Source organism: Onychostoma macrolepis, chromosome 07 (genome assembly GCF_012432095.1).
Source record: "Onychostoma macrolepis isolate SWU-2019 chromosome 07, ASM1243209v1, whole genome shotgun sequence".
Classification (NCBI taxonomy): domain Eukaryota; kingdom Metazoa; phylum Chordata; class Actinopteri; order Cypriniformes; family Cyprinidae; genus Onychostoma; species Onychostoma macrolepis.
In genome coordinates this window covers 42,592,381-42,620,365 of record NC_081161.1, presented here as the reverse complement: position 1 = coordinate 42,620,365, position 27,985 = coordinate 42,592,381, and the positions used below count along the sequence as shown (strand labels likewise).

General features: G+C 37.8%; 2 protein-coding genes and 1 long non-coding RNA gene across 3 annotated transcripts in view; all 3 read right to left on the bottom strand.

The window, feature by feature from the left end:
* Window positions 1-27,985, bottom strand: part of LOC131543878 (leucine-rich repeats and immunoglobulin-like domains protein 3) — a 117,121-nt gene that overhangs the window by 37,811 nt on the left and 51,325 nt on the right. The gene's annotated exons all lie outside the window — the stretch shown is intronic.
* On the bottom strand, window positions 47-4,222 carry LOC131544856 (uncharacterized). The gene is made up of 4 exons (XR_009272243.1): window positions 1,291-4,222; window positions 1,081-1,163; window positions 534-645; window positions 47-413 (listed from the first exon to the last, which is right to left on the bottom strand). It is a non-coding gene; the product is annotated as an uncharacterized LOC131544856 (long non-coding RNA).
* On the bottom strand, window positions 11,987-26,409 carry f13a1b (coagulation factor XIII, A1 polypeptide b). The gene is made up of 15 exons (XM_058783265.1): window positions 26,326-26,409; window positions 24,154-24,428; window positions 21,674-21,862; window positions 20,287-20,535; window positions 19,585-19,703; window positions 18,840-18,947; window positions 17,971-18,148; window positions 17,755-17,893; window positions 17,398-17,501; window positions 17,197-17,285; window positions 16,231-16,384; window positions 15,868-16,143; window positions 15,618-15,778; window positions 13,926-14,062; window positions 11,987-13,698 (listed from the first exon to the last, which is right to left on the bottom strand). Exons 2-15 carry the CDS (start codon window positions 24,380-24,382, stop codon window positions 13,557-13,559), a joined length of 2,274 nt encoding a protein of 757 aa, XP_058639248.1. The 5' UTR covers window positions 24,383-24,428; window positions 26,326-26,409; the 3' UTR covers window positions 11,987-13,556.

The window sequence follows — 27,985 nt, the reverse complement described above, 5'->3', positions numbered from 1 at the left end:
AATCAATTAATACATGAATTAATAAAATATATTTTAATGACAACAATAAGAAACATGAATAAACGAGTAAAAGAATGAATAAAAGGAAGCATCACAATAAATACATACAATATACAAGTCAACAACAGATGAAACAATGCTTCATTCAAACGTATTGTTCTAACAATCATGTATTTACAGATGGTGAACCCCACATCCTACTGCCATCTCAACACAGATGTGTCAATTCTGCAGCTGCGCTGTGCTTCACAACCTTGCTCTTCTCAATGCGGACATCGTTGACCCAGAGGATGAGGAAGACCATGATGATGGCCCCCTGAACCACACAACCTTGAGGCAAGAGCAGGAGAACTGTGTCTGCCACGGTGTCTGCTCCAAACATTCGTGTGCCTGCTCTCCATGAGCATGACTACCTGTAAAACATTTAAACAGAGTTAAACATTTACAATTCATGTTGTCAGCTTTCCATTTCTTGCCAAATTTCATTTCATGTTTACAATTACATGCATTTTTTGTTGTTGTAGCTTTATTACTTTTGTAGTTGGCTAAACCACTGAACTGGTGAGCAGAAGGTTGCTGGTTTGTCACCGGTGTGTCCTTCAGCAAGGCTCTTTTCTCCAGGTTGATCCAGGGGTTTGTAGGTCCCTGTAATAAGAGCACTGTAAATCACTTTGAATAAAAGTTTCATGACTATTTTTGATGATGCTTTTGTAACTTCTGAAAGTCAGCCTTCATTGTATGAACAGAAACCAGCAGAACAAACTTGACCAATATCACATTCTCAATGTCTTTTGGTCTTTCTCTAGATGCTCTCGCTAGCTCTGAGCTCACTGATGATGAAGAGACCACAGCAGTATCCAGTCCAGATGAGGCAGTAAGGTCAGGTGAAGTGATGGAGCGTCTCATTCATGGCACTGGACCATTTCCAGGATGCTGCTGTGGACTCTCCATCCTCAGCGCTCACAGCAGTCTGCAGACATTTCAGATCATGCAAAAATGCCCAAACATAATACAAAAGCAGTCATTTTAACAGCACAATGTCATCTGATCTCCGTATTAGAAGTAACAAAATGATCTTACTTCATCCTTTTGTTTGAGGTTTTCCCTTTTTTTCACAAATGTCGCTGTCCTTGCCTTACAGGTCCTGCTCCACCACAGAAGATCTGCAGCAAATGCACAGGAATCAAGAATCAGAAAAGTGCTGTAATAGTTGTTTGAAATTATAATAATTAAAATAAACTACAACTTAAGATTTAAAAGATGTTTAATTCATTTCAGTAGTGTACTCACTGAGAGGCTTTGATAGCAGAATTCCTCCATCAGTCACTCTGCACCGGATAAACACACATGTGTCTCATCTGTCCCTGTAACATCAGACAAGATTCAGTCAGCTCTGATTATCTGCTCAATACTGCATTTACATGTTGAGGTAGTTGCTGATGTAACTCCCTTTTTATCCAACACAAATGCTCCTTAAATTATCAATATTACTAATGGATAAATAAAATAGATAACTTATGTTCAGTTACTTTATGTAGATTTGTTTGTTTGCATGACTTACATTCATCTAAAGCAGTGTTGACAACAGTGAATTCTACATAATAACACATACGTCTCTCACTCAGATGCCCGTTTCATGTCTACTAGATGTGCTCATCTGCAATACTTATCAAAGATAATCCTGTCAGATGTTAAATAGACATTTAGTAATCATCTTTAAGATGCATATGGTTTATGTAAATCCACTTTTGAGACGTATGTGTACTTAATGGAGCTCTCCTGTTAGTTATGCATTATAAAACGTGTTTTTACAGCAAAATCACAAATATGTTATATATTATGTAGGTCACAGACAGGGTTTAGATTAAGCCAGGATTAGGTCATAGTTCAATTAGGACATTTGAATAGCTTTTATAAACGTGCCTTAGTTAAAAACACTACTGATGTGCATCTTGAGACAAAACAATTATTTTAAGATCAGTCAGTTCAAGTTGCTTTCAGTTAAAACAGCCCAGACATGCATTTTAGTCTGGGACTACTCTTTATGGAGTGAAAACCGTATCAAAACCTCCTACAAATGCACGCGAGAGATCCACATGCGCATACACGAATCCACACATGCGCGCGGGAGATCCATACACACACGAATCCACAATGCGCGCGAGAGATCCACATGCGGGTACACGAATCCACAAATGCACGCGCCAGAGATCCATATGGCGATCCACACACGAATCCACACACGCGCGCGAGAGATCCATACACACAGCGATCCACACATGCGCGCGAGAGATCCATACACACACGAATCCACAAATGTATGCAAGATCCACACAGGGCAATCCAGACAAAGGCAATATGTGCATTGCTTCTTTGCTCACAGTATACACAACAAATAGCAAGTCCTTTGCAATAGTGTTCAGCCTTAAGAATGTCTGTGAATATGTGGTTTTGTATTTGTGGATTATTTTGAGACTGTCATTCCGCAGCTTAAACTCACAAATGCACACAGGCCTATAGAGCTTGGCAACCGACGTCACTGCGCAGTGCATTCTGGGACGTAAACAAGAGGGCGCCGCCATATTGTGAGGCCACATCGGGCGAGACTTAAAACAACCACATGAAAAACAATGTTGAAAAGTCGATTAAAAGAACAAAATGTACTATACAGAGACAAACTTCTAACGGACGCAAGAAAACGGTACCTGGAAAAGATGGCCAACCACCCGCACCTATATTTTTGCCTGATTTTGATTTAGATAACCGCACCCGATCGTCACATTCAGGGTTCATATACGGTCATGAAAAACCTGGAAAAGTCATGGAATTTTAAAACGGCAATTTCCAGGCCTGTAAACTTTTGGAAAAATAAATAAAGCCAGAAAGTTTTGGAAAAGTCATGTTTCAAGTCGATCAAGTCAAGTGTTGGACACTTTACTATCCCATGAGGCCGCGGGAGAGGCGGCGTCATATTCGAAAAATGGCGGAAAGCCGCGACGCGGCTGTCTTCAAGTGTAAAGTACCTCAGGGAAAAACATTGTTGTTCATTGTGGTTAACTTGTACTTGTTTAACATCATCCAAGTAAACGGCTGACTTGTTGAGGGTTTAACAAACAGATTAAACGATTGTGTGAATTGTGTGTAAAAGATCTCTAATATTACCGATCAGATGGAGTTATGTTAACCTCATTGTAGTACATCAGCTTGTTAACGCTGCTTTCTTTAAATAGGCGGTTCGTTAAGCGTTAAGAATTTAAATCATTAACGATGTTCGCGCAGTGAAGTGGGCTCTTTAAATTTTCGCGCTGTTGTGAAGACGCATGACACGTGACAACATCAACATGGCGGATGTAGTACGTCCGAATTCCATTCATACTACCCTCATTCATACTATTGTAATAAACCTCTCTTTATGTTTTCTTACCGAGGCTTAATCAAATTAATGCAGGACAGAGGGTACATCACAACACCAGGACTTTACAGAAATATATCGCTTTATTAACAATTATATATAAAAAGATATAACCATTTGGCCTATACAAAGACACATCTAATTAAGTTCAATGAACATTCCTCTGTACACCCTCACTAGAACACTCGGTACTACACAAGTGAGACTTCAACACTGCACTACACTGCACTCTAGTGGTTATTCCCAGCCCCCACACGGCACACTAGAAATCGTGATCGAGTAATCAGTTAAACAGATGAAAAGAACCCAGCGCCTCCCAGTTCCGGACACAGAGTAATCATGTTCATATAAACCTTAAAACTACCACATACGCACTCCCATATACACACAACACAAAAAGAATATAAAATGTAAAACACTTCCCCGTTTCCAGAAAACAAGACCCCCTCCTGGGGTCTAGGGAAAGGAATCAGTCGTGCCAGGTAGGTCCGTTCCACAAAGGCACGAGCTCTTCACTTGATTCCCACTCTCACAGTTGCGGCAACTGGTCACCACGTTAATAATGATGAGTCCTCTTTGCACAATGCCATCTCTTAGAATTGCTCCTGAGACATATGGCCAGCGCTCCTAAACCCTCCCCACCATTATCTAAGTCAAGTTGGTCTATCTAACTATCTTCGTTGCCAGACAAACCCTAATGGTCTCGAGCAACACAAAGCGTCCTCATTTTCCCCTCAGTGCGCAAAGCCAGTCACGTCTCTCAAGCCTCCTCTCCTCTCACCTATTCTCCTTAAATACCCTCCAGGTGAGTTCAATTATCCATACGTTACGTCAATGGGACAAGAACGTGCTGCCAAAAAAGTTCATATAGGCGGGGCTAAAGCCACGCACAAGAAAAGAAATCCCCAGCGTTCATCACACTATATAGAAGGTACTTTTTTAACGGTCGAGTAGTACGTTCGAATTCAAATGTAGTACCTACACAAGTAGTATGTGATTTCGGACGCAGCCAAGGACTGCATACACACTGCAAACGGAGGATGTGTGAAGCAGGCGTTAGGGCTGTGACGGTCGCCGTGGCAACCGCGCAACCTTGGTCAAGTCAAGTCAAGTCAAAGTTTATTAAGATCCCTTACGGGCAATTTGGATGCAGCAAGAATCAAAAGCACAGCAGACCCATACAATACATTCCAAAACATAAATACATAAAAAATATATAAATAAAATACAATACATACAATAAAGATCACCTAACAGATAGGTGATCTATAGACCTTTTTCTGAACGCGGAAGTATCCCCCGATTAGAACGGTGCTTTACATTTCCGGTTTCTAGTCACATTTACATATTTTCAGAGCCGATAAAATGTGAAACCAAAAGTCATTTAAAAAAAATCACGTGGCACCATTGTTTTATCACTTTACAGTGTCGCAATGACCATCTTTTTGCCTACCTGGTCTCATGGCATTTACGTACCTGGGTGCACTTTTTAGCGTGACATGAAATACATACCAGTAAGTACATATCACTGCAGTTTCCAAAATAAATGAACACTTTCACAGAAATTTACAGAGTTGTGATTAATAAAGCGTCATTTTCTCACAATTACTTGAAGAATATCATGCTATGACTTCAAAACAATATATGCTGGGAGATTTGAAAACTGATGCTTTTGAACGTTAGCATCGCACACATCCAGCTTCATATGTATGGATTTTCATAGATGATAAGTTTGTTCGGTAGCTCACGGAGTACGGAGACAGACTTAGGAGACGAGAAGTACCGGTTTGAATCCCGTGTAACTAAGGTTCAACAAAACAGTTAAAATCTGCATGAAAGGAAGTTCAAATGGCACAGTTGCATCAGCTAATACGTTTTTATATCAGTTTTGCAATTGTTAACACTATCGGGTAGGTTTAGGGTTGGATTTGGTGTAGGGCATATTTCCAACACGACAGAGCATTAACCTTTAGCGACAGTCCCCGGATATTTGAATTCTGAACCGCTGCAATACGTATCTGAAGCAACGTAATAAAAATACAGCAATACGTACCAATATCCACGTAATAAAAACGTGCCAGGGTTCACATATTGAACCTGTGCTTTAGCGCCACTCAGTGGACATTTCTATTTGAAACTGCGGCGAAACGTGCAGCAAGGTACGTAAAACGGTGTCGCACAAAAAGTGAGCAGAGGTACATATTTTTATGAGACCAGGTTGCTTTTTGCAGTAAAGGACCAGTCATAGTTCAATGAGCGGGAAGATGACATGAAGCGACTCGAGGTTAAGCTGCATTGAAATGCACATACGGCTCCCGATCGGAGTGAGGTTCATGGGATTTTGTACAGAGCAAACATTATTTTAACACATATTATTATTTCACACTCTGTATTTTAACTTAAGCGCTGCAAGCCATATATACAGTGCCTGACAAGACAGATTTTCTGATACGCAAAACAAGTGCTTTAAAGGAATAATTCCATAGCTTACTGCCGTTACTGTGGCAGCCAACAACAGCACAGCAACCCTCCGCACATTTTTATATGTAGTTTTATTGAAAAAGTTTCAATTCAGTCTATCTTTTTTTTACCCTGTTTTAACGGATTTCTATGGAGACCGGAACACGAGGGCACCCAAATGGAAGTTAGAATCCATCATGGCGCCGCTCATTGGTTATTCAGGAAAAAGGTCTATAGGTTGTTTGCACATGACATCATTGCTGTGGCGTGAAATGCAGCTGGAGGGCAGGAAGTGATTTTTTCCATAGGAATCACTTGCAGAAACTCATAATGCCTTTGTTTTGCGTTATCTATGGATGCTGAAATCGCTCAAATATCCATATTATATATATTATATAAAACAAAAAAATGTGTTGTTCATAAGGGGGGAAAAGTCAAGAAATTGATTGAAAAACGCAGGAAAAAGTGGCTTGTCAACTCTCATGCATTCAGGGTGAGACAGTCAGAATTCACTCAGTGCTAAATACCACACGTAGACACAATTGTAACTCTAGACAGTTACCTATGGCTATTATTTTATTAATACAGTTGTCTGATTGATTTTATAGTCTCAAGCATTCAAAAATCAAGCAGTTTTACCATAAAACCTTGCTTAATTTTTGTAAGGGTTGTGTTGTCCACATGTTTTTGTTGAAGAAATTATAGAGGCTGTAGCATTTCTATCGTAAAAAGGTGGCCAACAATTAAAGATTAAGTGGATATTTGAATTAGCCTAAATGTTTGGTCAATATAACAAGGACTTGATCATCCTGTTACTGTAACATCAGCAATTACCAGGCCTTTGGTTCTCTTTAGAGGCATTTGTAATAATATGTAATGTACATAAATTGTTTATTTTGCATTACATTATGTATTTTAACAGTGTTATTCAATGAAACCATATATTATTAATTATGCAATCATTATTGCCTCATTGTTTTATAGCCTATAATGCATTTTAAGTAATTTTAAAGGCTGTTGCTGGCTTAGGTCTGTTTTTATAACCACAAAAAATATTGTCTTAATACTATTTTAATTCTTTGTAAACTATGGCCTAACAAAACCATGGTTAATTGTGGATAGGCCTACCGTCCATGGCTACAAGAACTATGATTTTTGGTTTTATTTGTAGTAAAACCATGGCTAATTTTCGTAAGGGAACATGGAAAGTCAGAGAGAATATTAGCGTTGTTGGTGGATAAATTAATACCGACATTAAAACACGTTATTAACGTCAACAGATAAAAAAAAAAAAGTTTCAATGGATTATGAATGTTGTACCTGAAAGTGATGCACGGTGATGCACGGGCTTCATCTTTTTTTTTTTTCTCTGCACCGGACTGCTGATGTTTTTTCACGGGCGTAGACGACTAGGTGTAAATGGTGCATAAAACGTTCTGTGTTCTTTTTGGCAAACTGATGACACTGAATTTTGATGCACTGCAATTATAATATTTTACAAGCTTGTTCGCTCAGTTTTTAATTTTTTTTTTGTAGCTGAGAGTTGCTAAACTGTTTAGCTTTGGGTAAAACGCAGCGCTTGTCACTGTCACTTTTTACCCAGCCGTCCAATCAATGGAAGAGGGGCAGGACAAATACTACACCAACCAATCATCCTACTTGGACAACAACTGAACAACAATAGAGAAGTTAATATTGCTGGGTTCTAGTCTAGTTTTGCCTTGCCTGTCTTCCGGTCCTTTGATTCTCGCCTGTGTATATTGGATTACCCGTTTGCCTGTCTTGGATACTGTTTGCCCCAGTCGGGATTATTGCTCGTGTTTGCAGATCACCCCTTTTGTCAAGCCCTCTGGATTTTGTTCGCCGATCGATGACCCACGCCTTCCCTAGGAATACTCTTTGTCTGGCCTTATTCATGTTTGTTTGCTGTTTATTGAACCATGCCTGTTTGTGACCACGCCTTTGAATAAAGCTCTGCACATGGATCTGCACGCTTCCTCTGTTCCTTCCGTAACAGATACATGATGGGCTAATGTAGAAGAAAATAACTTTAAATAAATAACTTTAAAAAATAACTTTAAATAACTTTTAAAAAAATAACCCCGTTTGTATTGCATTGCATATTGTATGTTCAGGGATGAAAGATCGATAAGCAGACATGCTATTTATGACTGGAGGTAACTTTTAATACTTTGCTCTCCTATTGACTTTGTCCTATAAGTGTGGCTCTCGTGAAAAAAAGTAGTGAAGACCACTGCACTAGACACTGAGTAATTCACATTATAACAGAAATACATATTAATTTCAACCCATAATCTTTCATGTTTTTATGAGCATGAGCACATCACACAACACGTCCATCATTGCATCTATGTAGTGTTTCAGTGCGAATCAGACAATTTAAGATTTGATCAGAACATTGTCGAAACGTTAGGTGCAGAATTCCACAAAGAGGCCCAAGACAACATGAATGATCGTAAATCAGATCCTAGCGCCATCCAGCCTGAAGTAAGCCTAACCAACCAACTCCTTCACAGCTTGAACAGCTTGCAGCATTAACACAAAAGAACACTTATTGATAATCCCAACTCAGGAAGGAGATTGTCAGTTTTGGGGCAAGAACCCCAAGATTAATGATCGAAGAGACAACATCATGACAATCACGAGTAAAACCATGAAGAAAATCAATGGTTGAGACTTCCTTGGGTTTCCCCCCACTCAGGACGAAGACCAGGCTCCTTCTAGACCTTTTGACCTTTTGTTCTTCACAGAATATTCACATTCACAGAACGACATAGAGACTGACTTTTACATATGAAGATGCATCAGATCATCCAAAATGATCTTAAAAGGACTTATAAACGAATATCAGTCCATCGCATAACGCCATATTATGTATGTAACCCACACATTTGACTATCATGTTCTAATTATTCATAGACGGCGTTTCACTTCCAGCTGGTTAGGTTTTTTTTTTTTGGAAATTTGGGATTTTTATATTTTATCCATTTAAACGACTATGAAAGCGATCCCAGTTCTGCACATAAACGTAGCACAATGCAGACTAAAAACATAGTGGCAACATTTGTGTCTCCAGTTCGCTGCGCAATGCCATCTTTTGTCATAATAGCTGCAGACTGCAGCCAATAGAAATGCTGCTCTATCGCTGCGCGTCCTGCTCCTCACAGCACAGATCGTGAAAGCAGACTGCAGTTTGTCATTCATTGTATAAAACAAAGTGTAGAGACGATGTAAATAATTGATTCAGTTTCCTGTTTATATATCTTTATTAATTAAAATGGAAGTTTGTGAGATCGCGACGAACTAATAAGTGACAGGTTTTTAATGATTATTAAGAGAGCTAAGTGTGCAAATGTGAAATTGAATTCATGCAACAGTTTTATACATATTTGATTTTATACAAACGTTAAAGGTGCCATAGGTGATTGTCTTAAGAAACATTTTTTGTTATTCTGGTTGAAAGTCTCTTCACATCCTGATAGCAATCATTAAGTTAAGTGGTCTAAATGTATTTATCTGTATTTATATATTCTGTGGAAGGTGTAGGACCAAGAAATGTTCGTCCAATCAAAACGCTCGGTCCGAGCGTTTTAATTTGCTTTCCTACCTGCCTGTCAAAATATGTATTTGCATACCTCTGTGCACCCTGTTTGCGCAGACAGGATATCAGCGTGTTCACGCATGCTATTGCAGACAGAGCAAGAATGGCAGGCAAACATCAACAACTCGATCTTCCTTCCTGGTATTGCAGTACTTTTACTAACTGTGCTGTAAAGTTTTCTCACTGGTGAATGACACATGATGTAACCCAGCGGTTCCCAATTCCAGTCCTCGCGCCCCTCGTCTCTGCATATTTTGTATGTCTCGCTTAGTTAACACACTCGGTTCAGATAACCAGCTCGAAGTGATCTCCGTGCATGAACTGTGTTCTGATTGATATGCTCCCTATACAGTGTTCATTGCTCTCTACTCCCTGAGCAGGGGAAATACACTGAAGTTTATTTCACTTCGGATCATTCACTCGATAGGGGGTAGTCGTGGCCTAATGGTTAGGGAGTCGGGCTTGTAACCTGAAGGACTAAACGACTCGGTTCGATTCTCGCACCGGCAGGAATTGAAGGTGGGGATTGTGAATGAACAGCACTCTCTCCACCTTCGATACCATGACTTACCTGCACCGAAGGCAAGGCACTGAACCCCTAATTGCTCCCCGGGCGCTGGAGCAAGGCTGCCCACTGCTGTGTGTGTGTGTGTGTGTGTGTGTGTGTGTGTGTGTGTGTGTGTGTGTGTGTGTGTGTGTGTGTGTGTGTGTGTGTGTGTGTGTGTGTGTGTGTGTGTGTGTGTGTGTGTGTGTGTGTGTGTGTGTGTGTGTGTGTGTGTGTGTGTGTGTGTGTGTGTGTGTGTGTGTGTGTGTGTGTCTGTGTGTGTGTGTGTGTCTGTGTGTGTCTGTGTGTGTGTGTGTGTGTGTGTCTGTGTGTGTGTCTGTGTGTGTGTGTGTGTGTGTGTGTGTGTGTGTGTGTGTGTGTGTGTCTGTGTGTGTCTGTGTGTGTCTGTGTGTGTGCGTGCACTTGGATGGGTTAAATGCAGAGCACCATTTCGAGTATGGGTATACTTGACAATACGTATTCAATATCTTCACACACAGACGAAACTTACTAGAGAAGTGTGACATAATATACCTCTGTAAATAAATACAATTTAAATTCACGTCTCTCATACTTTAATGCCCTTTATATGGAACACACGTTTTGAACTGGAATCATGCTGGAATATCTGGTGATGTCCACTTCGCGGGGCACTTATTACGGTTGAACAGAACAACCATCGGAAGTGATAAGATATACGAAAAGTGCAGAGCGGTGAGGGTGCGAGGACTGTAATTGGAAACCGTTGATGTCTCTGGTTTTCTGCTCTTTGAGCGTATGTGCGTTCATCGGGCGTGACTTTGGACAGCGATTGCAGGGAAGGTGGGACGTTAGCTTTCAGTGCTATCAGGCTAAAGTTAGCATTTTCAGAGATCTCCTATTGCACCTTTAATATTAAGTGACTTACATTTTAGGAACACTGTTGTCTGATTGTGCTCTATTTCCTCAACAAAAATAGTTCCAAACAAAGTCACAGCTGAGCCGCTGCACATCTCCAAGCAAACACAGCACTGTTTAGTTTATGAATGAATCTGCGTTTTTGAACAAATCTAGTGAGTCAGTGATTCAATGACCAATTCATAAATAGAGTCACCCTGCGTTCCATTCGGAAGGGCTCATCCCTATGCCCTAATCCGTTCAAAGGGTTTACCCTCCGGGTGAGAGCTTCGAAGGGTTGAAGGGTGTAGGGGACCAAACAACTGTTTCTTGAAGTGCCCTCTGCGTTATCATCCCGTGCCCACACGGAGGTGCCGTCATCATGCAAAGAATCAGTGCAAAGTATCATGGGGGCCCAAAGTGACCATCAGTTGTACCCTTCGAAATCCTTCATTCTGAAGGGCCATTTGAAGTGGCCAATTTTGAGCACTTCGGTTTGGAACGACCTTTCAATATGGTGGCCATGATTATTTTCACTCTGAAGTGCCCTTCAGAGGGCAATATATCCCGTTTGGAACGTACTGTCACTCCTGAATGAATCAGCGGTTCGAACAAATCGATTGAATAAATGATTAAGTTACAAAGACAGTGACTTGCTGCCACCTACTGGCGGTTTCAGTTTCACTTTTAGTATGTTTCAAGTTTCAAAACATAAAAATGTCAAGTATAAATTTAATTCATTTAATGTTTTAATATAAAGTTTTGAATATTTAAAACATTAATCTCATAAAATTGTTATTTTATGAAAAGTATTAATGCCACCTCCTAATTAACCTTACAAAAAAAAAAAAACTTTAAGGAGTCTAATATCACCTTATAATGGAAAGGTTAATTTCTGTCGTTGATCAGGAGGTGTATTTTTTATTTTATCTTTTAAAAACTAATTGCAAATGTTTTTGCAAAGTGTTAACCATTAAATATGATCTACAAATCATGCAGTACTTTACCTCTAAATAAGAAGTGTTTTGAGGGCTTAGCTACAGGCCAATTAGAGACAATAAACACTCATTTTTTATTAAATCTCTTTAATTTCTGTAATCAATCTTTTTGTACTATTATTAAACACAAGGCATCATTAATGATCCTTACAATATAACGTACAAATTCACTCACAATGTATCTGTTACGGAGTGATCAGAACATGAGATCCATCTGCAGAGCTTTATTCAAAGGCGTGGTCATGAAACGAGCATGGGTCGATACACAGCAAACAGACATAGATGAGGCAAGACAGAGTATTCCTAGGACAAGTGTGGGTTTTTGATCAGCGAACAGTATTCAACAGGGCAAGGCAAAGAGAGATAATCCAGGTACACAGCAATAATCCAGGCAGTGGTAAACAATCCGAAACAGCAAGGCAAAGGGTTAATCCAAGATACACAGGCTAGAATGAAAACACAGGAAAACAGGCAAAGCGAGACTATGACAACTACGATAGGCTCCGTAAAGTAACTTTCAGCTAGGGTAGTGATATGTGTTTACAATACTCGGCCGTGGCCCCCGCCCCTACGGCTGGAGCCCTACTCATGGCTTCCCTGCGAACGGCGGCGGGCTTGGCTTATTCAAGGCTTGGCTTCCCTGCAAACGGTGGCGGGTTGGTTCTGGCTCGGGGCAGGACACTTTCCAGACACCACAGGACTAAGCTGGAGGGAAAGGATCCGCCGGTGTCTGGAAAGTGTCCTGGAAAGAGATCCACGGGGCGATGGTAGTTGGCCCCGTGCCAGAACAGCGAGTGGATGGTGGCATCATTGAATACCACCGCTGCGGCGAGCCCGCAGAACTCCCGTGAATACTCCACCAGCTGGAGATCTCAGGGGGCCAGAGCAATGAAACGAGCACCGGTTTCCATGCCACGAGAGAAAAAAGGGAAAACAAAACGGGAAGGAGGGACACCGCTTACTGTTGTTTTAGGTCCAGTATTCTGTCATAATTCTCTGGGAGCAAGAAGACGAGGAGAACAATCAAACTTCTTTCAATAACGTAATCCAGGGTAACATACACCGAGCAGGGTGAAGACAAACAATACCGGACGTCGGAGACAAGGAAACACAAGGCTTAAGAACACTGGGAAATTAATCAAGGAGAACTGAAACAGGTGGAGTAATTAATTAAACACAGCTGGGAAGAATCATAATCAAGCCAAACAAGAACAGGAAACAGGAAAAACCAAATAAGGACATGGAAACACTGGAAGCACATAGAAACATAAGACACAGGGACAAAAGTCTGAAAGTGTGCTTATGTTATGCTTATTTCTTTCTAAAGCATTTTATCAGTCAGAAACAAAAGCAAACATTTTTTTTATGGGCCACAGAATTATTTATCATACATAAGATAAAATCACTGACGGATGAAAGTATAAATTGCAATAACTGTATTTTTGACTAAATATAAAACAATGCACTTCTGCTACCACTGACATAATGATACCACCACTGAAAAATAATGTCAAGCTGTATTAGTAGTGCAGTCAATTCAAAGAAAGGTACGTGTGTTTATATAGTATATGCTGGAGATTACATGTTTTTCTCATGGATCAAAGACTACAGCGATCTGTTTCTCAGCTTCATTCTCTGAGGTGTTTATTGCTGGACGGTGAGGTCAGTCTCTCCATACACCTGTCTGAGAGCAGCGCAGTCTAGACTGGCTATCAGTTTAGTGGAGCCGGCCCGTCTGGGACTGAATGTCTCCGTCCACGTTATAGAGGTGCCTGGAGCAATCAGACTGGAAAACACATCACGCACACACATCAGAAATCATGTAGAACAGATTTACATTCATAAATGTACAGTTCTTCCTTAAAATGCACTTGATTATTTTTGGAATTTGACTGTTTTAAATTTGAAAAGCACAAAAGTCTCATAATATTTTTGTCCCATATCAAGTCTTTGCCTCTATAATAGCAGATCCAGAACATTTCAGTGTAATAGCATCAATCTGACGGTGTTCACCTGTATTGCTTGTGTTTGAAGGGCATGATTCCAGGACCCTCCATACGCAGATCCACATTCTCCAGATTGAACTTAAACTGGTTTGTGAACTCAACAGACACATACATTTCCTCACTCACTCTTGGAGAACCAGTGACCTACAGAGAGATGTCACAAACAAAGTGAAAACTACCAGTAGAGGGCAGCAGACTCATTTAAATTGGCAGACACTTTAGTCAAAGCAATTTACTCAATTACTCAACTTATTCAAAATAAAGATTTTGTTAGTAAATATTGTTGTTGTTAGTAAATATTCCCTGTCTTCCCAGCCTATAAAAAATATTGAAAAATCTCAAAATAAAAATAAAATTCCTGATTTGAACAATAAAGTAAACCTAAACAGTCCCAACGCAGTTTAATATGATTAAACTTAAAATATTTTTAAACTGATTGGACTCATATATTGTTATTATTATTTTTTTATATAATGCTATAAGTTTATATAGTTTATATATTTAATAACATGTTTATAGTTTAATTAAAGTTCAATCTTCAACATTATTATTATTATTTTTTTAAATAATATACTGAAGCTTAAAATTAAGTTTAATACTAACTTTAATATTATTAAACTATATTAGGATAGCTTTTAATTTATTCGTTTAAACCTGCTGAATCTCTTTAACCTAACTTGAAGTTGCTCCTTTTTAAGTTAATATTTCAATAATTTAACAACACACTTACATGCTCATGGTTCTCTGTTGTTGGTTAACGGTTACATGATATAAAAAATTATTCATTATTTTTAGAAAATTTTAGAAAATTATAAAATTCTTAATTAATAATTAATTATTACTTACATAAGTATTTTATTTTGATGGTTTTTACTTCTAAAGTATTTCTTTTCTTTCTTTCTTTCTTTCTTTTTTTTTATTATCAGCTTTTTCAGTTCCCTCATCAAGCCCAGTTTGGGAAATCCTGGTTTTAATGTAAATGCGAGGTACAGTCAGAGGTGTCATGCCCATTCAAAGTGAGGGGGCACGTGCCCCCTCAGATTTTTGAGCCAAGTGGATTTTGAATGCAGCTTCCAAAAGACAAAAAATAGCCGATTAATATTTTCTAATACAGTCACACCAGCGTGATTAGAAAGTTCAGCGCATCATTAGCTGTTAAATTCAAATCTGCCTTCGCTGGCTGGCACTGAGCCAGAGACAGACACGTTTGTACAGCACTGCACATTATAACCAATCACACATGATGCTGTTGAGCTTATGAATGCAATGACCTAGGAGTCATCGCTAAAATGCCGGTGTTTTCTTCACTCGCTCGTTGACTGAATACCTCTTTCTGGCGAATTCTCTCTCAGAAACAAAGTGCTAATGTGTGTACAAATTTGTAAGATATTAATTTCACAGTGTAAACAGCTTCAGTGATTTTAATGGGAGTTTTTGAGAGTGCTTGAACTCTAGACTGTCAGTGAAAATGTTCTTTGATAATGTAAATATTCTTTGCTCTCTTTCTGTACAATGAAAGTGTTATGATTAGTAGCCTAACTTACAATGTTTTTATTCACATTAACTTTCAATGTTAAATTCAAAAACATAAGTGCTGCTGTGTGTCACATGACGACCCCCCCCCCCAACTCGTGCCCCCTCAAAAATAATGAGTGCATGACGCCCCTGGGTACAGTAACAGTAATGAATAAAGTCTGACCTTCACAATGAGTTTGGGGTTGTGCATTGTGATAACTTTCATAGCTGTAATGATCTGTCCCGTCTCTTTAATCTTCCCCGTAGCGATGAAGTGAATATTTGCCTGTTCCACCAGTTTATGCATGTAGTCCTCGCCTCGCACCAACACCTTCTCATCCGTACCTATCATCACCAGCAGGGGGAGCATTTAATACATGAATATAGATGCAGCAAAATCATATTTTACACTCTCTCCAACATCATTTACTCACTCTGCAGAGGATCTAGTTTGATTTTGGGAGTTTTAAACACCACCTCTGCGCTTGGGACTCCGGTATAATACACCACGGTCCCAGTGATGTACACATCGGCAGTGCGGCGCTGCTCGCTGTGGTTCTTAAACTGCAGCGTCACGTCAAAGTTGTCCCCCACACGAACGTCCAGATTGGGGATCTCCACCTCCACGTCACCCCGAGGAAGAGAGGCTTTCTCTCTCTGACAGCCGAACTCCTCTGCCTTCTCCAGCACACGCCGCTCCTCTGGGCTCCCTGAGTAAATAATGGTTTCAAATGAATCCGCATCCTGGTTGTGTGATATTTATGTGACCCTTTATGTCCAACAGCAACTTCTCTCACCTTCAGGGAACTTGTATTGATCAGTGATGTCTCGACGTCCATCGTGCAGCACAGCTTTGGTCAGCACCATGCGGCCCACATGAGTGGGATTCACCTTCACTACTTCCAGAGTGCCATCTTTTTGTCTACGATAAAAAATCACGTCACTGTTCACCTGCAGAAATAAACAGAAGGAGTGAGATGTACAGACGTGTATATATCTCTTAAATTATAAACTGAAAAAATAAAAAATTATACTTTACACAGATTTTGTCATATTTGAGTCTTTAATCCTCAGAGACCCAAACCTTGAAAACTGATGCATTTACTTTTCTTCCTGTTTGTTCTTAGTTTGTTTGAACTCATTCATATCATGATGTATATTGTTTATTGTTTTGGAGTGAATTTTGGATTTTGGGTTGCAATGATGAGTTTTCAAGGTTGCAATACTATATTGTCTGACTTTTTTGCTCTGAAATTTGGATGTGTTCTGGATCTCAGAGCTTTCCTCTGCTACTTTCTGAAGTTTTATCTCACTGATGTTCAAAAATAGCACCTGAAAATACATATTTGGATATTTTAGATAATAAGAGATAATCACTAAAAATAATATATTATTTTATGTGAATATGAATTATTATTAACAGTGATAACAACAGCAATATTATTATTATTATTGATATTAATAATTTCTTTGGTGTTAGAAAAACTGTAACATTCTAAAATTTTATTACACAACATGACGTAACAACAAAAAGCATATTTTGGATCAAATGTAGCCAGTAGTATCTATTATTATTATTGTTGTTGGTTTTGTTGTTGTAGTAGTCAATTTGAAGAAAATTAGTTTGTTTTTTCTCCCTGCTAACCATGTTATCATGTGTTCTTGTATTTCATTTTAACTTTTAGCATTTACTAAAAACTGTATTGTTTTTAACTCTGAGGATTAAAGGCCCAAAGACATGATTTTTTTTTTTTTTTTTTTACCTCAGCAAACACAAAAGGGGCATCAAACGGGTAGCAGATCTGGCCATGTTTTACAGCAGCTACTGATGCAGGTCCACACCTGAACAAACCTGACAGAAGACCAGCCTCAGTAACATCACAGAACAACAAAGATACTGTCTGTCTGTCTGTGTGTGTGTGTGTGTGTGTGTGTGTGTGTGTGTGTTCATGCACTTGTCCTACCATCGCTCGTCTCCTGTGGTGTAGCATCCACAACCTGCCATCCTCCAAAACCAGGAGGCAGATCAGACCTCGCCATGAAACACTCGTTCCAGCAATGATAATTCCTGCAGATGAAGATAAAGCAAAATGAAGCTTTCTACTATGGAAGCTTGTTTCCGCAACAGGATAAAAAAAATAATAATAATAATAATTGTGACTTTCTGTCTCACAACTGTGACTTTTATTATTTTATTTTGAACAAATTCTGAATAGCCTTTATTTATTTCCTGTGGCAGAAACAAGCTTCCATTATCTACTGCATAAAATCAAAAATTTGAGCAAGACGTCATGTTTCTGTTTCCATAAAAGATCACAAACCAGATGGAGTCCTTGGTGCGGTTCCGGTCCAGTTTTCCATTTTCGTCCAGGATGATGTCCATCTTAAGGTTGCCGTCATTGTCGTGAGCAGAGAAGAAGTTTGTCACGACCCTGCCGGGGATCCCGAGACAACGCAAGACTGTGGGGAAGGAGAAGTAAAATCATATAGACACCGATCATGTGACCTATTAATGAATGCCTTGTCCTGGTTCTCACAGGTGTTGAAGACGGCTGCGTAGACCCAGCACTGGGCGTAGCAGACGGGCGTTCCCCTGCTGCCGGCGTAGTCCAGGAGGATCTCCACGCTGCCGGTCCAGGACGTCGGTGGGACACCGTATGTGTAATCGCCACTCCAGTTCCCCACCAACACACCATCATCATCACGCGAGTTCAGCTGTTAGGAAACAGGGCAGAGGTCAACAACAGGTTTATGAAAGCTGGAAAAGATGTGTTGCTTCACCAATAGTACACATGCTATAACATCATGTGAAAAATTCAATAAGCTGTGTGTTTTTAGAATTGAACACTTCAATTCTGTGCACAAATAAACAATATTCAAAAGTTATATTAAAAAATATACTATATTTTTTAAACATAAAATACTTTTACACAAATATTGCAGTAGACAAGTTGGGGTGCAGTAAGATTATTTAATGTGTGTAAAGAAACATTATAACAATTTAAAGTAACAGTTTTCAATTTGAAAATATTTTAAAGTCTAATTTATTCCTGTGATCAAAGCTGAGTTTTCAGCATCATTACTCCAGTCTTCAGTGTCACATGATCCTTCAGAAATCATTCTAATATACTGATTTGCTGCTCAAGAAACATTCATTGATGAACGGAAAGTTCAAAAGAACAGTATTTATTTTAAATAGAAATCTTTTAAAGTAATAGTAACATTATAAAAAAGTCTTTACTCTCACTTTTGATCAATTCATAATTGCTGAATAAAGGTGTTAATTGTCTGTCAAAATGTTTAGTCCAAGTCTGGCACAGTGAAGCTCAGTTCCTCTTAGCAGGGTTTAAAAAATAAGTGAATGGCAAAACTCAGCTTTTTGGAAATAGTTATCACAGTTTCTCACCATGGCTGAAGCGACGCGGGTCACTTTAATGATGTCCCCACGGTTGGACAGCGGCATATCTGCTTTATCCATTATGAACAGACAGGCATCCAGGACACCAAATTCAAACTAAAAACAAAAAGAAAACAAAATACAGCAAATTGCGATATTTTTTATTTGTAAATATTTTATTACAGTCTTTTAGCTCTAATTATTAGGAATGCACTTTATTTTAATTGTTTTAATTATTTATTATTTTAATTAGTATTTTTTTTAGTTGATCAGCATAGCTCAGTATTTTAACATTTAACTGTACATGCTCATTTTTTCCTTTTTTTACATTTAGATTACCATTGACATAATTTAATACTCACCTAATCTTAAAAATCATTAAAATTATTCATATTTATTAACACTATTACATGTAACTTAGCAAACCTTAAAATTAACACATTTATCTATTTATTATTTTTTATTCGTTATGAATTATATTAATTAATCCAGAAAAAAAAAAGCTTATTTACCTCGTTTTTGAGTGAACAATGCCAAAATGATCCAAAATTATTTTTCACTCAAACATGAGGTGCATAAGCTCTGTTGCATAAATAAATATTAAACCTGTGCTAACTGAAAAAATAAAAATTGACAAAATAATTGAATCCAAGATTTGGTGATAATGCAACATAATGTGAGATTTACAAACAATTTTTAAAAGGCTGGTCATTTTTGTGACTGACAAATGTGATGTATGTCAAGTTCCTCACACCTGTCCGTAGTTCCATGCGCGTTCAGACACATCGTCATACGCTCCATGATAGATGATCCCCAGCTCATTCATAACACACTCTTCACGCTCCTCCTCATCATCCAGGAACACAGCATCAGCTTTGAAAATAACATAACAATTATGTCTTAGCAATGGCTCATATCTTTTTTTTTTCCCCTCATGCACACAATTTAAAAAGATATATTGAGACTGCATATTTTTAAGAGAGTATATATTATATGTGACCCTGGAGCACAAAACCAGTCTTAAGTCTCCGGGGTATATTTGTAGCAATAGCCAACAATACATTGTATGGGTCAAAATTATTGATTTTTCTTTTATGCCAAAAATCATTAGGACATTAAGTAAAGATCATGTTCCATGAAGATATTTTGTAAATTTCCTACCGTAAATATATCAAAACTTAATTATTGATTAGTAATATGCATTGCTAAGAAGTTCATTTGGACAACTTTAAAGCCGATTTTCTCAATTGTTTTTTTTTTTTTGCACCCGCAGATTCCAGATGTTCAAATAGTTGTATCTTGGCCAAATATTGTCCGATCCTAACAAACCATATATCAATGGAAAGGTTATTTGTTCAGCTTTCATGTGATGTATAAATCTCAATTTCGAAAAATTGACCTTATGACTGGTTTTGTGGTCCAGGAAGCTTCTCCTAGAAAGGAAGAAAAGTCAGACCTGGTGACCACGGGTTAAAGAGGATGTAGATGTCTGTGCTCGGGTCTCTTCTGGTTCTGCGGATGCCGTAGGGAGTCACCACACCTATATATATCATGTATTTTCCCACAATGCACTCTGGCGAGGTTGTGATGCCCATTGTGACGACATTGTCGCTGGTCTCTACGATCCGGCCTCTCCAAACACTCTGTCGATCCTCAGTTGGGAAAACGGGAATGTAGGTGCCCTTACTGTACTGAGGACTCGGCCCTAGTGCACAACAACAACAGCTCATCACAAGGCAATGTTAAGTACTCATAGCTTCACTTTTGTGCACAAATATACACTACCGTTCACAAATCTGAGGTCAGTATGATTTTTTAAAGCCTCTTCTGCTTAGCAGTGCTGCATTTATTTGATAAAAGATTACAGCAAAATCAGCAATATTGTGAAATATTGTTACAATTTAAAATAAATGTTTTCTATTTGAATATATTGTAAAATGTCATTTATTTCTGTGACGCAAAGCTGAATTTTCAGAATCGTTATTCCAGTCTTCAGTGTCACATGATCCTTCAGAAATCAGTCTAATATGCTGATTTGCAGCAATCTGTGTTATAATATTTTTGTGGAAAAATTAGTTAAAAAACAGCATTTATTTGAAATAGAAATCTCCAGTAACATTATACATGTTTTTACTGTCCCTTTTTTATTAACTTAATGCAACCTTGCTGAATAAAATGATCAAAAATGGTTATCATACTGACGCTACACTTTTAATTGGTACTGTATAGCACAGTCTGTTCTGTATAACTAGGTTTCCTCACATCGTTTGCATTGTCCGTTTGTAAACTTATTTTCCAGTAAAAAGCACCTTACACAACTTTAGATCCTTCCGAACGCATGCTCAGTTTCCTTAAATATCAGTGCCCGGATGTGCATGTGCATTAACAACTGGATGTGGTAAATATTATCAGGAAAATGAGAAGTGCACTAAAGGGAAGTGTGCCAACGAGAAGGGAAAGTGATGATGGAAGAATAAAGGCATCTCTTGTGAAATTTTAATGTTGAATACATGCTGAAAATGCAAACTGAATAACATTTATTGCTGTGCTGGACAATTTGCCTCTTTAAATAAATCTTAGGTGTTGCAAAAAAGGGGAAAGCTGATAATTCAAGCAGAAGGAAGCTTTAAAAAACGTGGTATGCTTCAAAAACATCGAAAGACATTTGGTTTACCAATTTGAGAAATGTGGTGCTGCTCATTTACACGGTATTTGATTTAGACTCTAATAATCAAATTCAAAACACAAGGCTTTCATAAATCAAACCCATGTGAAGAAAACTGTTATGAAAAGACTTCATTTCAGACTTCTCAGCCTGAAGTTCACCTAAATAAGAGACTCACCGATGACAAACTCCACTGCAAACTTGTCTTCGGCCGGTTTGTAGGGCCGATCGAAGGTGATCTTGATCTGAAACTCCTGAGCACGCCGCACGATGAGGAAGTCGCTGGAGTACAGGTGCGTGTGGTGCCCTTGTTTATTGATCTCTTGAGGTCGTTTGAGAACATCGACATCCCAGATATCAAGAAACTCTGAGGGACAGAAACAAGACTGTCAATGCACCAAAGGCTCAGCTGTAAATTAGCCTGTTTTTATAATCAATAATCAACAAAAACAGTGGCATGGCCCTCTCACACAGGATCCCTTTATCTCTGGGGGTTTGAAGGGAACAGGATGACGAAAGACAAGTTACAATTTCCTGCAATAAATGTTATCACTGGGACAAGAGCTCTCTGTTATCTGGTGGAGACGGAAAATATGGAGGAAATGGTCTTGAGAGATCAGGATACTTGTCCCAGCTTTTTGACTAGATAAGACCAAGTTAGCAAATAATTAAGTAAACAAAACCGCTCCTTTTACTGTTGCAAACCTCAAACATATGAGTCACTCACAGGAATCGGTACTATGTGTGTCTGTATTAATTACTACTGATAAAATTAATAGGATAATAATTGATCATTTTACCATTGTTGTGCATGTAATGAAATAAAAAAACTAAATATACATAAAAAACATGTTTTTATTTTAAATGTCTGTGTATATCAGACAGTTTATACAATATGTCCTATTGTGATACATTTTAATGGTCTATATATATAATAAAATGTGCTTTAACTGAAATCTCATGCTTTTAGTATATATATATATATATATATATATATATATATATATATATATCAGTGGCGTTCCGTCCATATAAACTGCGAATGCGCCGCATACCCAGGCCGTCTGAGAGAATGAGTTCACGGGCTAATGAATATAAACATGATTATAAGTTGATCTCTTGTCATTTGAGATGTGATTTAAAGCTTAATAAAGTGTTGGGATTGGGAATAAGTATGTAAAATTATTTATTTGAAAAAAAACCCGGTCATTTTCTGTAAATCTGCGTCAGTGAGACAGTGACGGAAGCTTCCGGGTGAGCGGGTTCTCCGCAGCTGTGGCGCCTCGCTCTGTGGCTGTGACTCGTCAGGATTGTAGCGCGTTCTCAGTGTTTAGCTGCTATGCACGTGATTTCATGCGCGAGGTAAGCTGTCCGCGAAGCGCTCGCCCAGGTGGAAAAATGCGCTTTTGCTGCCAGATCTCGATTGCCGAAAACTACATTGTGTTTGATGCAAAACTAACCCTACGAAATCATATGAAAAAAAAATAAAATAAAATAAAAATCATAACTGTATATTTTCATGCTTTCTCAAGCAAAGCAAATTTTGAAAGTCCACTAAAAACATATCTGGTCATAGACAATGTTGATGGCGTTATTGTCAACATGCCTAAGTAGTAAATAAATAAAAAAGTTTATAAAAATGTATACAAAATTTGAAATAATAACAAACATCAGGAAAAAATAGGAAACAATACCTTTGTTTTCCGTATACTTGTGTCGCTTACAGTTAAAGTCCTTCTGTGATTTTATTGTTGTTTGCAACGTTACTTGGCAATATTTTAAATATATTATTATTATTATTTTATTATTTATTTTATTTTATTTTTATTTTTTTTTTAATTTTGCATGGTCTATTATCTTAATCTTAGCACTCAGCATACCCTGTTAAAAAAGTCACCGCTCGCCACTGATATATATATATATATATATATATAGTTACTTTTAATGCTCTAATATTTTATTCATTCATTCAGAGGAAATGCAGAATGTGTGTGATGTTGGCACATGTTCGCCGATGACCAGTGTTACTACTTTCATTTAAGTTTTGCAAATTTTAGCTCTGCCTCTAATATTTATTTCATTTCAGCTTTACTTCAATTACCAAAAACATTAGCATTATATAAAATAACAACACAGTTAATGATGTGATCATTATGACATTCATTCTCATACTTAAGGGAGTGGCTTTTATTATTATTATTATTTATTTTTATTTTTTTAATTAAGCTTCTATTACAATATTTCTATTTTTTTAAGTTTACACTTATATATACACTTGTATATCTCAAGAGTTCTCTGATTCGGGACAAATTCAGATCAGTTTTTCACAGATAAAAGGCTATAAATAAATTAATAATATTTACTAGTTAAGGCATTCAACTCTAATACATTCAACCTCAAAACAATTACATAATTGCAATTTATAAATCACACAAAGGCAAACCAAATATGAAAGATACTACCAGAATTTACTCAAAAAAAAAAAAAAATACTATGACAAGATTGAAAAAATGTAGCACTTTAGGGTTAGTAACTATAAGTGTCTATTGGCATTTTGCAAGGCTGTAAATATGTAGTAACGGTGGCTAATAGTTTAAAAAAAAATTATCTTCCACATGAAATAAAAAGATCAAAATGTACACATTTTCTCCGCCTCACCCTTAAGTGGAGGCGGTCCTCGGGGCATTAACATGAAGGGCTCAAACTCCTCCACTTTCCCCTCCTGTTGATTGGAGCTGACTCTGGCTCCTGCGGTGCGTCCACGGTGGGATATGCGTTTGGGGCGCGCGGCAGCCGGTGGGGCGGCAGGTGTGGCTGCAGGTGCAGCCGGTGGGGCAGCTGGGGTGGCAGCAGGGGTCGGGTTTTCTTGAGCCTCTTGATCAGCCATGGCAGGTACTGGTGCGATGACCACTTAAACTGCTGCGCTTTAGATGCTAAACTCAGAAACAACACACAGACATCATGATGCACACAATGCATACAGCCTATCATGATAAAGAGTCTTGTTTTGCTTACACGTGCCTGCATTTTCATAAATTGGCTGCAACACAGGAATCTGTTTGCATTGAGGATGTAGAGCAGCATGTGCTCAAATTCAAAGCATGTGCTAAAGTACAGTTTTACTGCAGGATTTTGCCTTTCTTCTGTTAATTTATTGCTGCATGAAGAGTCCAATGTAGAAACGTAAGCTAATGAGTAAAACGCAGTACAGCTTTTCTGTCCTTGTCATTCTTAGCATCTAAAAGAGTTTTGCCTTCTTTATTTTCAAATCTATAAATTAAATTAAAATTAAAAGAAACTATTAAACTTGCTGAAATTACTCATTTAAAAAATCTAATTAAAAAAACAGAATGATTGTGTGTGTGTGTGTGTTTGTGACATATGAGGACATATACATACATATACAGTTTGTACAGTATAAAAACCATTACGCCTATGGAGAGCCCCCACAATTCACAAAAACAAACGTGGTGTGTGTGTGTGTGTGTGTGAGAACACAAACATGTGGGAATAATGTGAGTTTTTACACAACACCTCTTTGGATATCTCAATACTCCAGGAGGAGATAAAAATAAAATCCAGGCAAATTGTCCTTCCAATAGCATTTCCTAGCATTTAAATGTGGAAAATTTATTTTTATGATATGCTACACAATGCCTGCTTTTACTCTGGCAAAATGTGTCACCGCAGGCACACAAACACCTGTGTGATGGATTACATAAAGGGCGTCTCATTGAAAGAGGTGTGAAGTTTGAGGAGATGTTTGGCCCACCGGAGCAGTGAGTAACTCCAGGAACACAGTGAGGTCTCTGTTCACATTTAAAGCACTTAAAGACACTGCTGATCTCACTTTTCCACACTTAACCACTGGCGAGGTCAACCAGATGGAAAAATATATTGCTGCCGATGATTAAAAAAAAAAAAGTCTATTAAGATTTTGTTTTCTGTGGTTACCACATTGATATAAAACAGATGGTGGCACATATTAAAATAGTTACATTTTGCAAACTACACAGAAAATTGGCTCTGCATGTAAACACTCACAGACTTACTTTAACAAACATGCATTTGCAAACACAAACACACAAATCTGCACTAAAAACCAAAATATAAATATACCAATAACTTAAAATAACTGCAATATTCAAACACTTACACATTATCTTTATAAACAATAACTTGTCCTTTTGCAGTTATCAGTTCCCCTCAACTAATTTTGGTGAAGAGCATATATATTATCCACGTGCACATACAACTATGCTCTTCACAAAATGTTAGTTGAAGGTAATTGGATAATTGCAAATATACATTACCATTTTATATTTTAATGTCAGTAAGATTTCCTTCCCAAGGAAATTAATACTTCTATTCAACAATTATGCATTAAATTGATCCAAAGACATTTATAATGTTACAAAAGATTTCCATTTTAAATAAATGATTTTCTTTTGAACTTTCTATTCAAACAATCCTGAAAATAAAATGCAAAAATATGAAGCAGCACAATTGTTTTCAACATTGATAATTATAGGAAATGTTTCTTGAGCAGCAAATCAGCATATTAGAATGATTTCTGAAGGATCATGTGACACTGAAGACTGGAGTAATGATGCTGAAAATTCAGCTTTGCATGACAGGAATAAATGACATTTTAACATATATACAAATAGAAAACAGTTATATTATATTGCAAAAATATTTCACAATATTAATAAATGGTACCTTGGTGAGCACTTAAACTTTTGAACAGTAGTTGACCATTTCCATCTTCCAGTGTGAACACTATATTATTAATGTTTTTTTAATGTATTAATGTTAAGGTGCACTAACCTGGTTTATTTTGAGATAGAAAGGTGACCCTGGTCTGCAGACACTGGAACCTTGAGTCAGGACAGTTTCTGCCTTCATTTATATTTAGGGCTGGAATAACCCTGTGTGTGTAAGAGCAGCATCACAGACCATGGTGGGTGTGTCTATGTATTCAGATTAGCACTATAAAAGCAGAGGGTGTGTATGTGTGATATTAGAGGGAAGCACAAACTACCGTCTTTGTGTGGCTTGTGGTGAACAGAAATGTGGCCGAATAAAGACACAAGTGTGGAATGTGTCATGTCCTTCTCTTCTGCCTGAGTACAGCAGATTTAAAGGGATAGTTCACCCAAAAATGAAAATATGCTGAAAATGTACTCACCCTCAGACCATCCAAGATGTAAATGACTTTGTTACTTACTCAGAACAGATTTGGAGAAATGTAGCATTACATCGCTTGCTCAGCAATGGATCCTCTGCAGTGAATGGGTGCCGTCAGAATGAGAGTCCAAACAGCTGATAAAAACATCACAATAATCCACACCACTCCAGTCCATCAGTTAATGTCTTGTAAAGCCAGAAGCTGCATGTTTGTAAGGAACTAATCCATCATTTAGATGTTTTAACTTTAAACCTTTGCTTCTGGCCAAAATATGAGTCCATAATCCATAATGCTTAACTGATTAATGGTTTGTTTACTTTACTTTTTGTACAGCTCTTAAAACCGTGATATGCATAAAGGCACTGATTCACAACATGCAATATGGGATACACACATCAAGGTTTCTTTGTTTTTACAAAGCTTGCATATAGCAAAACAGTAACTTTCAAAATTGAATTATGACTGAAATCGGCTCTGGCCTGTGACAGACGGTTGTGGCTCCATGAAAACTGATATCAAATCAGTCAAATCATCATTCACCCGAATAACACTTGAACTACTTTTTCCTCAATTACAGTGATGACGGACGTTCTGCATATTGCATTTGTAAGGCAGAATAAGTAGAGAGAAAGGTTATTACAGTGAAAATGTCCCACTATTTAAACAGTAAAATTAGATTTTTTTCTTCGGTATGTTTTCTTTCCGGTAAACATCCTTACAACAAGATTGATTTACATGAGGGGCAAAAGATGTTGCATAAGATATTAATTCATCTTAAATGCATTTAGTCTTGTTCCACTCCTAAATGACTATTTATTGCATGGCATTATAGATCTTCTGGGCAGTTTGAGTCATTGCTTCAGGCGTTCTATATGGAAATATCTTGTTTTGCCAAAGTTTCTAAGGGGAAACATGATTTTCGGACCCCTTTCAGATGCTTTGGGAGAGTATGAGTCACAGGCATGAGCTCACCTTTAGATTGAGCAGAAGCACTGGAGAACAGGCAACTTTCTTTCACCATGAACTTTAACGCAGAAGATGTAATGCCTTGGTACAATAAGAGAGCTTGTCAAAGCAGATCAACAAGCAAGTCAAATCTAGTTGCATAATACAAGTTGGACACAAATCTACAGCTTATAAATGGTCTTTTCATGAAAATGTTTGGTGGGACTAGCAGGTCATATGTGTGTGTGCGTGTGTGTGTAAAATATATATATATATATATAAATTAGATCACATATGATGCACACATTTACATATACATACATATATATATATATATATATATATATATATATA

What these genes read in the sequence shown, in the direction of transcription:
- f13a1b (XM_058783265.1), bottom strand. Translation starts at nt 24,382, where the DNA reads ATGGCTGATCAAGAGGCTCAAGAAAACCCGACCCCTGCTGCCACCCCA. An exon ending in CGCAGCCGTCTTCAACACCT is followed by an intron (nt 17,894 to 17,970) that starts GTGAGAACCAGG and finishes CCTTCCCCACAG; the next exon opens with TCTTGCGTTGTCTCGGGATC. An exon ending in TTCAAACACAAGCAATACAG is followed by an intron (nt 13,699 to 13,925) that starts GTGAACACCGTC and finishes TGTGTTTTCCAG; the next exon opens with TCTGATTGCTCCAGGCACCT.